Source organism: Amblyraja radiata, chromosome 10, assembly GCF_010909765.2.
Source record: "Amblyraja radiata isolate CabotCenter1 chromosome 10, sAmbRad1.1.pri, whole genome shotgun sequence".
NCBI lineage: Eukaryota > Metazoa > Chordata > Chondrichthyes > Rajiformes > Rajidae > Amblyraja > Amblyraja radiata.
In genome coordinates this window covers 23,416,306-23,434,440 of record NC_045965.1, presented here as the reverse complement: position 1 = coordinate 23,434,440, position 18,135 = coordinate 23,416,306, and the positions used below count along the sequence as shown (strand labels likewise).

Genomic DNA, 18,135 nt, shown 5'->3' with positions numbered 1-18,135 from the left:
TTCTCATAACTGCTATTTTCCATCTTTGACACAATCCTGGTAAATCTTTGCTACATGCTCTCATTTGCTTCAATGTTCTTCCTATTGCAAAACATCAAACACTGCAAACTGTACTCTCACCGTCGTTTAATCCCAATTTGCCACACATTAATCATTAGAGAATACAATTACCTTAATTCTGCGAACAACATGGATACAGGCCAATGATACACACAAAATGCTGAGTAACTCACGGATCCAGCAGCATCTCTGGAGAAAAGGGATTGGTGACATTTCGGGTCGAGATCCTTTTTCAGACTGAAGATGAATCTCAACCCAAAACGTCACCTATCCATTTTATCCAGAGATGCTGCCTGTCCAGCTAAGTTACTCCAGCATTGTGTGTGTATCTTTGGTATAAACCAGCGTCTGCAGTTCCTTTTTATTTCATAGATACAGGCCAATCAGCCCACCCATTGTGATACTGTTCAGAAATAAATTGAATTGTCTTCTAACTTCTATCAGCAAAATTCTTTATTTCCTTTTTCCACACGAGCTGATCTGATCTTTTTTATATAGTATGTACTCCCGGTGCATTGAATTCCATATTCTCTTTCCCTTCCAGTTTTTCTGATTCTATATTTTATTTCTTGTTAAAAATGTTTTTTCATGGCTACGCAAAAATGAAAACACCATCTTGAATATGCTCTGTCATAGCTGTTCATAAGTTTAAAGATTTCCACAGAATTTCCAGGCAGTGCGAAGTGGTCCCAATTCATTGATGGCTTAAAGGGGGTAAGTTATGAAGAGGAGCTCTCTTCATCAAAAGGTGGTGAAAGTAGAGTCTTCGAGAGGTAGTTAGATCCTTGATTAGTCAGGAATGAAAGGTTATTTCAGCTTGAAAGAGACGTGGAGTTGATATTACAAGCAGATCAGCTGTGATCTTGATCATTAATGGATCAAGCTTGACAGGCTTATTCCTGCTTCCAATTCATGTTGGTTTTTAAAAGACATTCATTGGAAGGCCACTCACCATGCTTATCAAATTCCTTGTTTTGCGCAACAATATCATTTAGTTCACATTTCCCCACATTGCCCTGCACCTGCCATCATTTTCTCCTCCCACTCTACTTCTTCCCAGCTTCTCAGTTTTGTATAATTGACTATCTTGGATATTGAAGTACCTGTAGCCATCTCTACATCATGCACGTACTGAAATATCAGTCATAGCTTTCATTTCAGAATGGTTTCACTTCTGATTCCAAATAAGCAATGTTTTCGCTCTTAGGATTCCTGAGCTCGTTTTCAGAGGAAAATATTTTCAGGGGAATGAGGGGAAAAGACTGGCATGGAGGATGGATGGTCCTGAAGTTGTGGAAGGGACTATATAAATGTAATCTTTCTGTTTTTGTCTTTAAATAAGTGTCTGTCACCAATGCTGTTAAATATTAGCTATTTCATTTTGTGAGCAATTTTGTATTCCTAAACAGTATTGTATAGGGAACATGGCAATTGTTTGAATTATAGCTGTTGCTGGTATTAAACGTGTGGTGTGCATAAAGAATATATTCTAACATTTACAAAAGAATGGCACAGTTCGTTTGTCAGTAACTCAGTGCCTCCGGTTGACAGAATAGAGACTGTACTTTAGTCTGGCTGTAAAGACTCAATTAGTTTTGTAGTTTCGATGTCAAGGAGAGCATTCTCTCAGTTATCTGCAGGAACGGAGGTTTTACTACTCCGCACTATTGCTATTGAGCAATAAATGGAGAATGTTTATCAAAGTTGTATGTAGCAATGATGTTCAATCTTGATACCAATCAGGATTCCATCCTTTGATAAAGACACCCAGCCAAGTGGCTCTTGTAGCCTTATACACATGCCTTGGATATGACAACTAATCCACATACAATGGTCACTTTGATCCAGAGACCTTTTTAACTTTGGAATATACTGAAAGTACTTTGATTGCACATCTAAACCACGAGCCAGTGACTGTTCCTATCGATATTCCTCGTCATGTGCTAACATTATGCCTTCTGACCCTAATTGACACTGTGTTGTCTTGTAACATCAGACTGTTCACTTCATTGAAACTGAGACCTTCCACACGTTCTCCATTGACTTCCAGAACTTCATCCCCTGGTTCCAGCAATCCAGAGTACAATTTCTCGGCATTCTTGTCTGCCATTTGGTGAATAAATATACCTAAAGCCAAGAAAAAAGAATACGAGTTAACTTCATAAAGTCGCTGCTCTGTAGATTTGCTCAACTACAGTCGAGTGTAGGAGGAATGCAAGAAGTGGAATTGTTTAAATTTGTCTATATGTAGAATATTGATGAGAATAAATTAAAAAAATCAGGTTAATAGAACCTGGCAAAAATATCTACTTGAATATGAAGTTTAAGGGCTATAAGAATGTCAAGATAGTTACAGAACTGAAAAGTGAAAGGATGTAATAAATGATCTACATCTTTGTGACCAATGCAGCACAAGCTGCCAAAGTTGAATGCATGAAGTTCTTAACAACATGTAGATTAATAAAATTAAACCAACTGACATTATTGGATAACAAAATGTACACATTGTGCTAATGTATTGATTCTTCACCTTTGTGCTGCCTTTGGACACTTTGCTTGCCCTTCTCCTGCTGTGGTCTATGTAATGCAGACATATTTAGAAGTCTGTTCTTTGCTGTTGAGGAGGCCACTGATGGCCAGCATGGCCCACTGTGATCAGCCCTCCTAGGCTGTCCGCACCATGTTTGCATGAGGGCCAGGAATCTGGACCAGCTAATACTATGGCAAATGGAAGGATGCTGTTCACGTACAAACTGCTGGAAGTACAAGTACTCTGAGCTTGAGAACATTTATTTCTCCACAGAGCCACTGGGATAGCAGTTGGCCTGTAATTTGGTGGAGACACTATTGAACTGCTACTTTCACTTCCTCGAAGCACATGTTGACTTTAATTGATTGAGATGATTTAACGCAATGCTGGCAGCAAGCTGTGCCTGACTGGTGTAACATATTGTTTTGTTGCCAGTAGACTGAGCTTCGCTGCTGCATGCAGACTTCAGATGGCCTCCACCTGTGCTGCTGTGGAGGCTGAAAAGTCTGTTATCAATAACTACACCATGACCGGGCCTGACAGATCTGAAATACTCAGCACTTCTCAGATGATCAGATTTACTTCTGGTTTCTCTCAGCCTATGTATTTTACAGAAGGGCTCCCCCACACTTCCTGACAGCTCTCAGTTCCTCTCTCAGCGGACTATGCACAAATCATATACTTAGGCAAATTCATTGTCTTTCTCCTGTAGATTACATAGAAACATAGAAAATAGGTGCAGGAGTAGGCCATTCGGCCCTTCGGGCCTGCACCGCCATTCAATATGATCATGGCTGATCATCCAACTCAGTATCCTGTACCTGCCTTCTCTCCATACCCCCTGATCCCTTTAGCCACAAGGGCCACATCTAACTCCCTCTTAAATATAGCCAATGAACTGGTCTCAACTACCTTCTGTGGCAGAGAGTTCCAGAGATTCACCACTCTCTGTGTGAAAAATGTTTTTCTCATCTCGGTCCTAAAGGATTTCCCCTTTATCCTTAAACTGTGACCCCTTGTCCTGGACTTCCCCAACATCGGGAACAATCTTCCTGCATCTAGCCTGTCCAACCCCTTAAGAATTTTGTAAGTTTCTCTTTTATCCTTTTGCAACCCTCGTCAAAATCGTTGAGAACTTAGCTGTCCTTCTGGACGTTGACACACTTATCTCCTGACCTGGCTGCATCTGGCTTGTGGCCGTTGCCCCATCACATCAAGCACACACCGTCTAATTACCTTGTACAGTATATTCTAGCACGACAGAATCTGAGATCCTGCTTGGAGAATTCAAGCGCAATGATGCTGCATCCCATCATTCCATCCTTGCTCGAGTTGCAGAATCATACAATGTTGATTCTGGGAATTGCTTTTTTGGGTGGTACCTCTCCCAGCACCTACCTGCACCACACCACATTTTCACAGGCCTTCCTGTTATTCTCTCATTTCTCCTGCTGAGTATTGCCTGTTCCAGTAGAAACGTTGCCTATTTCCTTCGCTCCATAGATGCTGCTGCACCCGCTGAATTTCTCCAGCATTTTTGTGTACCTTCGATTTTCCAGCATAGAAACATAGAAAATAGGTGCAGGAGTAGGCCATTCGGCCCTTCGAGCCTGCACCGCCATTCAATATGATCATGGCTGATCATTCAACTCAGTATCCTGTACCTGCCTTCTCTCCATACCCCCTGATCCCTTTAGCCACAAGGGCCACATCTAACTCCCTCTTAATGAACTGGCCTCAACTACCTTCTGTGGCAGAGAATTCCAGCGATTCACCACTCTCCGTGTGAAAAGAGAGCATCTGCAGTTCCTTCTTAAACTCCAGGTGCAGGAGTAGGCCATTCGGCTCTTCGAGCCAGCTCTGCCATTCAATGTGATGATGGCTAATCATCCCATATCTCTCTATACCTTTCCTATCCAAACATGTGTCCAAATGTCTTTTAAAAGTCACGATTGTATCTACTTCTATAGATTCCTCTGGCAGCTCGTTCCAGATACGGACTTCCCTCTGAGTGAATAGGTCGCCCAAGGTCCCTCCCAAATCTCCCAACTCTCACCTTAAGCCTGTACCCTCTAGTTTTAGAGGCTTGTGAGCATTCACTTTATCCATGCCCCTCATGATCTTGTACACTTTGATAAGGTCACCCCTCAGCTCACTCCTATGCTCCACAGAAAAATGTCCCAGCCTATCCAACCTCTCCCTATAATGGGCCTGTCCCACTTGGGCGATTTTTCAGCAGACTGCCGAAGACTGTCAAGTTGCCGGCAGTCGCCTGAAAAACCGGCAACTGGAACGGTGACTGTCACTGAGTTACTGAGCATATTCCAGTGTCACATGGCATTTGTACATTTGGTTGCACATCGTAATGCTACAGCATGGGGGCAGTGTCCACACAGTGCTTGACTCTAAATCTATGGTACAACATCCCAATATGTATACACTAACCTGCTTCAGCTTAAAGAAGAAACACTACTCACTCTCTTCCTTATAATGAGTTCCTGTGTATAAGATCATGTCAGCAGATGGAGGATTAATTTTATTTCTGTTTATTCAGCTTGGTGAAATGTTTCCAATCTGAGCATATCTGTGTGAGCTGGTTTTGCATGCTTAAAATAGTGAAATTTAATATAAATGAATTCAACTAATATACTCAACTAATAAATTGGAACAGTTGGTTGAGCAGACGATATATTGTACCTGCAACATGTGGGAACTGGTGGCCCCGCTGTAATAAACATGGAACTATATTTGCGACTGGGTCGATGGGCTACAGTCTGCTCTCCGAACATAATGGTAATTCAGGAAGTGCTGAACACAGTATTTCAAAAGGCCATCACACCCTCTCACATTAACTCCCTTCAAATCAGTGAATGGTCAGAAACAAGGTGATGTGACTGCTGGAGGGAGGTAGAAGGATCCAAGGGATAGGTCCAGGGGACCCTTGGTTCTTTCCTTTGTCTAACAGGGTAAAGGTTCTTACTCCCTTTCTGGACAAGCATGGGTTCTCCAGTGTGTGTGCAAACTGTCCATTGTATCAAGGCACAAGGAGCTTTCCAAGTCAGGTGAGAAAAGAGAAATGCAATGGAGGATAGCATAGTTAGGGAAAAATACATTGTTTTCTGCTGCAAGGACAGAGTGACTTGGAGGTATTATTATCTGCCTAGTAATATTGGCATATCTTCCAGACTGGAGAAGAACTTGGAGTGGGAAGGAAAGGATCCAATTGTTGTGGTTCACATAGATGCTGAAAAATTGGTAGGACTGAGAAGGAGGTTCTACTGAGAAATTCTCAGGATCTTGGGGCAAAATTAAAATGCAGAACCACTAAAATGATAATGTCTGGATTATTACCCAAGCCGCCTGCAAATTGGCAAAGTGGTAATGCGTGACTGAAGGAGTGAAATGATAGAAATGGGTCTTGCTTCATGGGATACTGTATTGGGGAAGGAGAGAACTGTTCTGTTGTGATGGGCTCCATCTGAATAATATTGGGGCTAGTTTCCATGTGAATTGCAAAATAGTGTTCTGGACAAGTCATTTGACTAAACAGGAGGTGGTGAGGACTCTACGAAAGGACTTTTAATAAATTAGTAGGAAATAAAAAAGCGGTGGCACAGGATAGTGTGCGGAAATTAGTACATAATGTGACACAGGCTGGGGCAGGAAATCTAAACAAGAGTGTGCAGCATAGGGCAAATCCAGAGTGAGTGAAAACTGTAGAAACACAAAGCGTAATGATCTTTATTTGAATGTATGTAATATTACAATAATGTAGATGAGTTGACAGCACAGATAGCAAAATAATCTACTAACTAACATTTGGAGTATTGTGTGCAGTTCTGATCACCCCATTACAGGAAGGATGTGGAGACCTTGGAAAGGGTGCTGAAGAGGTTTACTGGAAATCTACCTGAATATTAGAGTATTAGCAATAAGGAGCAGTTAGACTTAGATTGTTTTCTCTGGAGTGTCAGAGGCTGAGGAGAGACCTGATAAAAGCAGAAAACGTTTGAGATAGGGGAGACAATCAGAACCTTTTTCCAAAGTTGGAATTGTCAAAGACTAGAGGGCGTAGGTTTAAGGTGAGAGGGGCAAAGTTTGAAGGAGATACGTGGGGCAAGGTTTTATTGCCAAGAGTGGTGGGTGCCTGGAATGCACTGCCAGGGGTGGTGGTCGAAGCAGATACGATAGTGGGATTTAAGAAGTTTTTGGATAGGCACATAGATATGCAGGGAAGTATGGCATATAGACAATGTGCACGCAGAGATTAGTTTAACTTTGGTCGGGACATTGTGGGTGAAGGGCCGGTTCCTGTGTTCTACTGTTCTATGGCTCATATTGCATGTCAAGTATATTGTTGAATTGTAAAGTAGGGCATATAAAATGGCATAACCAGTGTTTTCGGAAGATTTTGAGATTTAGCAGCGAAACACTACAAATTTTATAAGAAGGAAGAAATTTGATTTTGGGAGAAACGTTTTTAAATACGTTTTTTTTCTTTGAAAACATTTTTTATGTTTTTATAACCCAATGAGATATTCACCATGTTTAGTGCACGATTATTGCAATGGAGGCCAGGCAATATTCATTCTAATGGTTGGTCCTTTACCAGAGAATAAACCCATAGCTCTTTGCCTGTGGCTGAATTCTGAAGTAGTACTCACCACCACGAGATCTAGAGATGAAAAACCCAAAAGGTCCATGAGCTGGTTTGTACAGTTGAAGCAGGAGGCTGCCATCAGCAAATGTCTCCATTACCTGTCCAATAAACCTTGGGTGATTGGGCGATCCTATATCTTCCACACTGAGCGGTGTTAATAGTCTACAGCCAGATGTCTTTTGTTCACTTTTAAGAATATAAAGTATGCATTAATAAAGGCCAAATCATCATATCACAATCATACAAACCTCCTCTTCCCAAATAATTCACTCTTACATGAGACATGAAAACCAAGGCCTACTCCTACTGTACCATTCCCCCAGCAATTGTTATCACATTGAAAGAGGCATGATTCCACATTAATTGGCTTCTTGTCTACATTTGGACCAACTCTGTGATGAAGGAAGGCACCGTGTGATCCTAGCACATTCCAAATTGAGCAATGTAAGAAAATTATAACAATTTAATAGCACTTTGTTGGCACCATACAACATTTTGCTGATAACTTTTCGTGGACTATTATAGTGGGGCTGTAATTTCCAGATTTACCCTGCAAAGACAAGCTTGCAGTTGTCAGGCAAACACCAGTGTTGAAAAAATACAGGAAAAGCTTGACTAGGCCAAAGCAATTACTGGAGCACAAGTCCTCACACAATTTGAGATAAAGGTATTTACGGTGGTATTAGAAAATGTATGAAATCCTTTGTTGAGTTTGTGAAGTGTAAAGAGAGGTAGAGGGAGACAAGGATTTGGGAAGGATCATCAGCTGAAGGTTTCTATTTCAGATATAAGAAGGGCAAAGGAAATGGAAGAAATTGGAAACAGGAATTAAATCATGTGAGATATGACACAACTCTATTTCTGCACAAACCCCTCCACCAATACTCAATACCTTAATTGGTACCATGTACCTGCTTCCTAAGCCAGTCTCCATCATCTCTCCTACCAGGTAGGAGCTGCAACGCTTCTTCTTACTTTGGGAGTGAAGCGATTGTATGGATGATGCTTTCCTCAACTGGGCCAATGGGGACACCTAGCAGAAGATTATTTCAATAGTCAGTGAATACTCAGTCATGTTGTCACTATTTTCACACATTTTCAATGTTGACAAGGAGAATTGGTTTGTTTAAGAAAGAACTGCAGATGCTGGTAAATCGAAGGTAGACACAAAATGCTGGAGTAACTCAGTGGGTGAGGCAGCATCTATGGAGAGAAGGAATTGGCGATGTTTCTGGTCAAGACCCTTCTTCAGACTGATGTCAGGGGAGGGGGCGGGACAAGGAGAGAATAAAGGCGGAGACAGTAAGACTAGTGGGAGAACTGGGAAGGGGGAGAGGATGGAGAAAGAAAGCAAGAGCTACCTGAAGTTAGAGAAGTCAACGTTCATACCGTTGGGGTGCAAACTACCCAAGTGAATTATGAGGCGCTGTTCCTCCAATTTTTGCTGGGCCTCACTCTGACAATGGAGGAGGCCCAGGACAGAAAGGTCAGATTGGGAATGGCAGTGGAGGTTGCTGGGCCACCCGGAGATCAGCTTGGTTAAGACGGACTGAGTGGAGGTGTTCAGCGAAACGATCGCCGAGCCTGCTTTTGATCTCGCCGATGTAGACACCTGGAACAACGGATGCAGTAGATGAGGTTGAAGGAGGTGCAAATGAACCTCTGCCTCACCTGGAAAGACTGTTTGGGTCCTTGGATGGAGTCGAGGGGGGAGGAAAAGGGACAGGTGTTGCATCTCCCGTGGTTGCAGGGGTAAGTACCTGGGGAGGGGGTGGTTTGGGTGAGAAGGGACAAATTGACCAGGGAGTTACAGAGGGATCGGTCTCTGTGGATAGCAGAAAGGGGTAGAGATGGGAAGATGTGGCCAGTGGTGGGATCCCTTTGGAGGTAGCGAACATGTTGGAGGATTATATGCTGTATGCGATGGCTGATGGGATGGAAGGTGGAGACAAGGGGGACTCTGTCTTTGGGGGGAGGGAAGTAAGAGCGAAGCTGCGGGATATCAAGGAGACCCTAATGAGAGCCTCATCAATAATGGAAGAGGGGAACCCCCTTCCCTAAAGAATGAGGGCATCTCCGATGGAAAACCTCATCCTGGGCGCAGATGGAGGAATTGGGAGTGGGGGATAGAGTCTTTACAAGAAGCTGGGTGGGAAGAAGTATAGTCAAGACAACTATGGGAGTCAGTCGGTTTGTAGTAGATGTCGGTAGATGTTTGTGTTCTGTACAAAAAAGCTAATCATGCTTCTGAAAGTTAATTATTCAGTTGATAGTGAAACTATTTCTGGATAATCTTATTCCTCGAGATGCTAATTCTTCTGAGTTAGCAAAGACTAAGAAAATATTTGAACAAAAACAAAGTATTGCAAAAAATATTGGCAACAAACTCTGAAAAGTACTTTCCCCGTATTCTCAGGTAACAAACCAAGACTTCAGTCCTGGGCCTCCTCCATTGTCAGTGAGGCTCAGCGCAAATTGGAGGAACAACAACTCATATTTAGCTTGGGCAGCTTACACCCCAGCTGTATGAATATTGACTTCTCTAACTTCAAGTAACCCTTGATTTCCCTCTCATTCCATCCCTCCCCCTTCCCAATTCTCAGATTAGTCTGACTGTCCTTGTTTACATTTTATCTCTGTTTGCGTTGTTGCTACATTCTCCTAGCTAAGTGATCTATTCTACATTTTCCTTGATCTCCATCCCCTTTGTCTCATTTTCACACCTTACAGTTCCTTATCTCTGTATCTCCCTCTCCTTTGACTCAGTCTGAAGAAGGGTCTCGACCCGAAACTTCACCCATTCCTATCCAGAGATGCTGCCTGTCCCGCTGAGTTTCTTCAGCATTTTATGTTTAACTCCAGCAGTCTTTGGTTACCCACTACATATCAAATGCATACAAACTAATATCAATAGACAATAGGTTCAGGAGTAGGCCATTCGGCCCTTCGAGCAAGCACCGCTATTCACTGTGATCATGGCTGATCATCCACAATCAGTACCCCGTTCCTGCCTTCTCCCCATTCCCTTGACTCCGCTAACTTTAAGAGAGTCTAACTCTCTCTTGAAAATTATTGAAACGTATAAGATTATTAAGGGTTTGGACTCGCTAGAGGCAGGAATCATGTTCCCGATGTTGGGGGAATCCAGAACCAGGGGCCACAGATTAAGAATAAGGGGTAAGCCATCTAGAACGGAGATGAGGAAAAACTTAAAATTAAGGATGTTGAGGAGTAAATTTACATGGAATGTGGAGGAATGTGCTAAATCATAGAAAAAAGGGCGATAATAGGGGACCAACTATTGAGATATAGGCTGACTAGGAATATTGTAAGAGAGAACTAAAATGATCATGGTGATTTTGGTTCAATAAAGAAGTCAAATGAGCCAGGTCAAATAGAGCAGGTGAGGACTAGTGATCATAATACCAAATAGCTACAAGAAAGCATATCAATCAAGGTAAAAATGTTTATCAGACAAGGGCCATTTCCAATGGGATGAGAACATGGAACCAACATTTTATTCGCAGAACTATGTGAGGCCTTTAAAGTAGAGGTGTTTCAGCTACATTCTAGGAACATTTGCATTAGGAACACAGTATGAAAATTCTAGTTTGTGCTTCCTAAATGACCAGGGAGAATGAGAGTAAAAAGTATCAGGAAAAATAATTTACGACAAATGCCATGTCAGGAACAAATGGGAAGCAGACAGATTGGAGAAAACAGAGAGAAGGCAAAAGTAAAATAAGAGAGGTAAAGAGAGATCATAAAAAAGACAGACAACAAACATATAAAACCCAAACATATGTAATATAAAAGAACTGCAGATGCCGTTTTATACCTAAGATAAATGCAGATGAGCTGCAAGCGAGCACTGTTAGGTTGCCAGGCGAAAGCATCATTGGGCAATGGATTGTGTAATACAAGATGCATATTCTGGGGCTTCCCACCTGGTGGCGCTCATGTACTATCTACCCCATGCATTCAATGCTTTGAATGTAACAAGGTGATGAGAATGACATCACTGTTAACAGAAAAATCCACAAATACTCCTCGTCTCCCTTTCCACACATCTTCATCCGACCCAAGCTATTTCCCTCATTTACTTATTCAGCTCTCCCTCAAGAATTTTGATGTGATTAACATGCGCTCCACATATCTCTAATGCATATTCAGATTACCTCCATAAATTCACAAAATTGGGCAAAAATGAATTAAAAGGGTGGCAGTATTCATACAGATTCAGGTAAAGCAGTTCCCACTGGGAGAAATACGTAGAGCTCATAGCTGCTACATTGAATACTTGTTGACCATTGAGAAGACAGACAAATGTGAAATAATCTCTCTCTCTGTCATTTTAAAAGGTTGCTGTGATGATGACGGAAATGGGGGGGGGGGGGGGGGGGGGGGACGGGAGGTATATTTGCACTTGGGGAAGGGGACATCAATATGTAGCAACAATATCAAGGTGTGTGGCCAGTCCCCACAAGATCCAATGCACTGTCAGAGTCTTGTTCTGCAAATGGCCCTATGTCTGTCTCCGTGTGGTATGCAATGATTAGTCCGGCAGTTTTCACAGAATCTTGCACATAGATGCACTGCTCTTGGCAATAAGAGAACAACACCATATTCTGCATGTATACCGAACAATGCAAAATGAACTGGCAGCGGCAGTGAGTGAAACATGAATGTCACACTTGGGACCATTTAATTTCCTGTTCTTTGAGAATCTGTGACAGAATCCTCGTTTTGTGAAATTGCACACTATGGTTCATTAACTTTGAAAATGGCCACTGCAAGTTTGATGATGTCATCCGTTGCATGACTGACACTCGCTGTGTTTGCAAGGGGAATCATACACAAAAGTACCAGGTTATTTTCTCCATGTACATGAATGTACAACTGGGTCCAATTTCTTGATAATTGTCTCAACATCATGTCAAGTCAAGTCAAGTTTATTGCAGTGAGGTACAGGAACAATGCAAATATGGCTTGCAGTAGCATTACAAGCACATACACACAGACAAACATAGAAAAACACAAATCATTGACAAATTATACATGAAGTTATGCAAGACAGTAAAAAGAAATCAGACTGTACAAACAAAATCAAGATATTAGTGCAAAGTGCAATTTTAAAAGTCCATGGTAATGCAAGAGGTGGGCTGTTGTGTTCTTTAGTCGAGGTAGGATAGAGATCAGATCTATCAACACTTTTCAAAAACAGGTTTAGAAGGTCACCTCTCAACTTTCTCTATTCTGGAGTGACAACTCAAGCCTATTCAGACATTTATATTTGGACTCAATTTTTGAACTTAAAAATCTTGGAATGAGCTAAAGTAATTGAAAATACCCACCAGTCGCAGTGATTGCAGAGAAGGAGTCTTCCTCAAGCCATGTCCGCTGGTCTTCTCACACCTCAGGTCCCCAGACATGTCCCCTGTAGATTGGCAGTTAATCTGCTCCATACTGGATGATCGGAGCCGGTTCAATTTACTGACCGTGTTGTGTCTAATTGTTGTAAAGAAAGCCTTCATAAAGGATCGATGCTTGTGTTGACTGTCAGTAAAGTGCTGAGTTCTAGCATTGTCCTTGGAGGTGCTGGATAAGAAGCCATAATGTCATTCAGCCAGTGCTCACTTGTATCTCATCTGCACCTTACATTATAACTACACAAGCTGGTTTAATATATACAGTGGGTGTGTATGAGAGGAATCACCAAGGGGTCACCCAGGAGTTGGAATGTGTGACAAGGAATAGGTTACTCATCTGGCGAGATGCAATGGGAATACTAAGAAAGTGAAGTAAACACAGGGGCCTAGACGTTCTGAGCTTCATAACAGGAATGATAAAACATTATTGCATGTTTTCTGAATGCTGTTTCCTTCTACAAGGTTAGGATCACCATTTTCAGTCATGAATCTAGTACGACACAAGTGCAGTTGTGCAACATTGGTAAAGAAGGAAAGCTACTCTTGTGACCATTGCAATAAGATCAAATTAATTGAGCTACCAGCATTCGGACGCACAGTTAACAACCACTTGAAAGGACAGTATAGGAAGGTGGGAAGGCCAGGAAGCATGCACCTGAGTTTTTTGACCAGGATTTCAAGAATATTATAGATGAAATTTGCTTCTTCAATGAAGTCCAAGAGACCTTCAAACAGGAACTGGTAGCAGGTAGTAAATAAGATGCCAGCCAGGTATGCAGCCCCTATATACAAAGACCATTACTAAAAGAATCATGACCTTCTACATTCAGGAACATCCCCATTCAACATCACCCCTCCACACAGACCTATTTTCAGAGGCATATGTCATTTGATTGTTTGCCAATTTAGCTGCAATACGATGAATACAGCACCTCATATTTTAGGTAAAGTTTCTGCTTTTAGGTGAAGTTGGCAGAGCAAACAGGATGAGGGCCCTCTCATGGTTAGAGCTAGCATGAGCAGCTCAGCTAATGCCAATCAGATGGATGCAAGTTATCATACGTTAAAATCCATCCCTCCTTCATCAAAATTACTATTCATTCTGAACGGTTCTGTATTTATACAGATCACTTTCAGCAAAATGCCATTGCCAGCAGGATCACTATTCTAATCATTACCTTTTCAGGTTTCAGGAGATCATTTAAAGCCATCATCATTCTGTGTAAACCAAATCTGACTCATCAGAGCTCTGCTAACTACCTTCAATAGCACGTTGCTCTCACGAGGGCATAGAGAGACGCTAGTGGGGAAGAGATTGCTCTCCATCAGGAATGGATTACTGTCATATGTAAACAGAGAGCAGATTCCCAGGAGATTACTGTAGCCCTCAGTATGGAAACAGTTGATTTGTGTGATTGAATGCTTTGAATGCAGGGTTGGCATTTCTGAAGATTCTAATGATATTCGTGTAATCTGCGATATGGCAGGCCTGGCATGAATCCAATGCCACTTTAGTACACGCAGTTTCTGTCCTCCATCAAGATGTCAGATGTCAAGATGCTGGCATTCATGCAATTCCCATTGATAAACTGCTTCATAGTGGGTAAAAGTTCCGGTACTCCATGACCTAATAAGATTTGTGTATTCCATCAGTCAGAAGTTGAGATGAAAACTGTTGGTTAATGAAAAGCTACTCATCCACTGCATGGGCCCAGATAGATGAAGATACTAAAGTGAAAACAGGATCTCCCTTCATGACTACAAGAAACACAGCATCTACAGGTCGTCTTCCAAGAAATGGAGTCTGCAGCAAGGTCAGTCATAGCCTTTTAGCTACCCAACTGTAGAAGTCACTTCATTGACCAAAATATGGAATGGGGACAGAGTGACACCTAATGTTCTGTTCCAGTAATAATTTATTTATTTAATGCTGTATTTTTATCCAATCTTTATCCATGAGAAATATGAAACTCAACATTTAGAGTAATTCACGTATACCACAACAGCATATGTGTACTTGCCAACTTTGTCAAGGTAAGTTGCGGCTTTTTCTCTCTCTCGCATGATAAGGAGTTCAATCTGTATCATTCCAAAAGCAGGCTTCAAATTGAAAGTAGGCTTTCAACAATTGTCTTCAGAATGGTTCTGATTAAAGTTCATCATAATTAATCAAGATAGATATTAGTCAATCAAAAGGCTGGCCTCAATGATCTCCTACGGATTAGGGCAGGCACTGATTCATGCAAATAGTTTGCAGGTTCTCATGATGCATCACATTGCTTGACTCGGGATGTTAATTGATCTCATTGATTTATTTTAAGGCCGCTACATCTAAGGATCATTATACTGTACATTTTATTGTACTCTTGATAGATAATAATTGTTGAGAGCAATTACTGCAAACCTGTTGAAGACACAAAGGCTGATGTGCTGGACTATACATTTTGTTGTACGAGTACCTTGAAGTATTGCTCAAATGTAATGTTGGAGAAGCTCAATTGACATTTTTGTGGACCATCTTGCATAGATGGAACAATATTTGAGTAGCAGAAGCTGAATCCAAGTCAAGTTCAATATCCCGCAGCTCCGCTCTTGCTCCCCCTCCCCCATTCGTAACATGGACAGATTCCCCCTTGTCCTCACCTTCCACCCCATCTGCCGTCGCATTCAGCATATAATCCTCCAACATTTTCGCCACCTCCAATGGGATCGCACTGCTGGCCACATCTTCCCATCTCCACCCCATTTTGCTTTCTGCAGAGACCGTTCCCTCTGAAACTCCTTGGTCAACTCGTCCCTTCCCACCCAACCCCCCCCCCCCCCCCCCCCCCCCCCCCCCCCACCCCCCCCGCCCCACCTCAAAATCTCAGAATCTCAGACCCAGAAGAGAAACATGTCAACATTTATCCCAGCAACCTACAAAACAAAATGGACAAACTAGAGTTGCCGTGGGTTAGAACATGGGGTACACAAGGATCTTGGATTTACATTGGTCCCTATCCCTATCATTAGGTTGATGGCTCAAATTTAACAAAGGTAAAACAAGAGAAGCTGGCCAATGTGCTTTGAATTTATCATATCTGGAGTAACAAGAATAATGAAGTTTATTTAGCAGTTGACAATCTATGGCAAAGAAATGTCATACAGTAGCAAAGAGGTGGAATTAGTTGGTCTAAGTAATGCACATGTATGTACGTGGTCCAAATATCATCAAATATATTATTAAGTATACAAACAGCCTATTTCAGCCTCAAACAGTCGCTAAGATGGAGATACTCCAGTCGGAAACTGATCCAGCCCTGTGGATGAATGAATTATCTGACCTTATCCCAACTGATAATTGATGACTCTTTCCTCAGAGAATACAAAATGTATAAAAATCGAGAAACGGCAGATGATAGAAGTTTGAAATAAAAACAGTAAATGCCACAAGCTCACAGCAGGTCAGACAGCATCTACGAAAAGAGAAACAGATAACATTTTAGCCAAAAGTCCCTTCCATTAGACTAGCCTGTCAGATATGTCGTACAGCACTGCATCTTGCAACTTTTATGTTCTCATTTATGTTCTCACTTTAACTGTCCTCATTTCATAGATTTAATTATTTTTTGATCAAATTCTTTCTCTCTAACTGCCCCATGAACCATCAACTAGATTACTTTATTTATAGCGTATCCCCATGGAGCCCCACCCCCACCATGTCAGAGTAATGCACTTTGTCCTATCCATTTCTTGAAATGTTTTCTCTTTTTCTCATATCTAATGAAGGGTCCTCAACCTGACATATTAACTTTATTTCGCATCCCACAGATGTTGCCTGGCCTACTGAGTGTTTCTGGCATTTTAGACTTTACCAGTTCTGGCGTTTAGACTTTAGAATTTAGAGATACAGCATGAAAACAGGCCCTTCAGCCCATTGAGTCCACGCCAACCAGCAATCACCCCGTACACTAGCACTACCCTTCACTAGCACCAATTTACAATTGACAGTAGCCAATTAGCCTACAAACCTGTATGTCTTTCGACTGTGGGAGGAAACCAGAGCCCCCTGAGAAAGCCCACGCCGTCACAGGGAGAATGTACAAACTCTGTAGAGACAGCATCCGTAGTCAGAATTGAACCCGAGTCTCTGGCGCTGTATGGTAGCAACTCCAGCACTGCACCACTGTGCCACCGTTTATTTTGTGTACAATGTAACCTTACCTTAAATAGCATAAAATCTGTAGCATTCTTTATCACATTTAATTCAAACTATTTATTCTCACATAATCTAATTCTATCATCATCATCTTATAAATCTCAATCATATATAGATGCTCAACTATTTTACTGTGAAGTATTTTTAGCTTACCTTGATAAAGGGATTTATTCTGGTGGTTCTACCTTTTAGCTGCCTGAAGCATCAGTTTCACCCATCATATGAGGAGAAGAATACTGAACATAGTATGCCAACTGAAACCTGAAATGTGTGTATATATATATATATATATATATATATATATGTATATATATATGTATATGTGTGTGTGTGTGTGTGTGTGTGTGTGTGTGTGTGTGTGTGTGTGTGTGTGTGTGTGTGTGTGTGTGTGTGTGCGCGTGTGTGTGTGTGAATATCTGTATATATATACACACACTGAACTTCTTTTCCCTCTCTTGTTCATCATATTGTTTACAGTGTACAATGTTTATATATTCTGTTGTGCTGCAGCAAGTAAGAATTTCATTGTTCTATCTGGGACAAATGACAATAAAACGCTTTTAACTCTTGACCGTTTGTAATTTTGAATGTCTGTAAAGTGTCCACATTCTGCTCTAAAGACGATAGTTCTAGCTTTCTTTAGTCATTTCCTATAATGAGGCTACATTGTAAGTATACAATATTTGTAAATTTGTTCCTTTTAGAAAAAAGCCTTTTTTTGTGCAGCATATTTCACAATTTTGGGCAGTCTGTTGATTTTTCTGATGTGCCTCACAGCTAATTAAATCCTTTCAACATGTCGTCTCAATATGACAGTGAGGAAATAGAGCAGCCAAAACGAACACATTAAAGCCTCACAAACAACACGATTAGCTTTATGTTGGTTGTAGAATAAACATATTTTTTATATTGCAGTCCACATGAAAGATAGCAATTTTGACAGTGAAATATTTCCTTTGCATCAGTCTAGATTATGTGCTCAATTTTCTGCATTAGATTTGCATATCTAGTTTCCTGGACTTCAGAGTGGAACCCCCAATCTCCTAACACAAAAGTAAATGGTAAACGTGCTATCAACTGATCTACAACTGGCACCTGATGCCCTACATCAAATACCCTCCAGTCCCAAAGCTGTGTCCACCCTTCATTTATCATCCAAAACATTGACTGTCATTATATATGATTTCCTAAGGGAATCCCAGATGAAGTTAGGCAGCTCTTACGGTAGAGAATCTGGATATTAATCACCTCAGCAGAC

At 41.4% G+C, this 18,135-nt stretch overlaps 1 protein-coding gene across 1 annotated transcript in view; it reads right to left on the bottom strand.

The window, feature by feature from the left end:
- Window positions 1-382: 382 nt before the first annotated feature.
- kiaa1614 (KIAA1614 ortholog) overlaps window positions 383-18,135 on the bottom strand; it is a 47,030-nt gene continuing 29,277 nt past the window's right edge. Inside the window, exons 7-10 of the mRNA XM_033028354.1 lie at window positions 12,605-12,848; window positions 8,162-8,283; window positions 7,255-7,436; window positions 383-2,187 (exon numbers count right to left, since the gene is read on the bottom strand). Of these exons, the coding sequence (XP_032884245.1) occupies window positions 1,997-2,187; window positions 7,255-7,436; window positions 8,162-8,283; window positions 12,605-12,848 (739 nt within the window). The 3' untranslated portion in view covers window positions 383-1,996. The remainder of the gene's footprint in view (window positions 2,188-7,254; window positions 7,437-8,161; window positions 8,284-12,604; window positions 12,849-18,135) is intronic.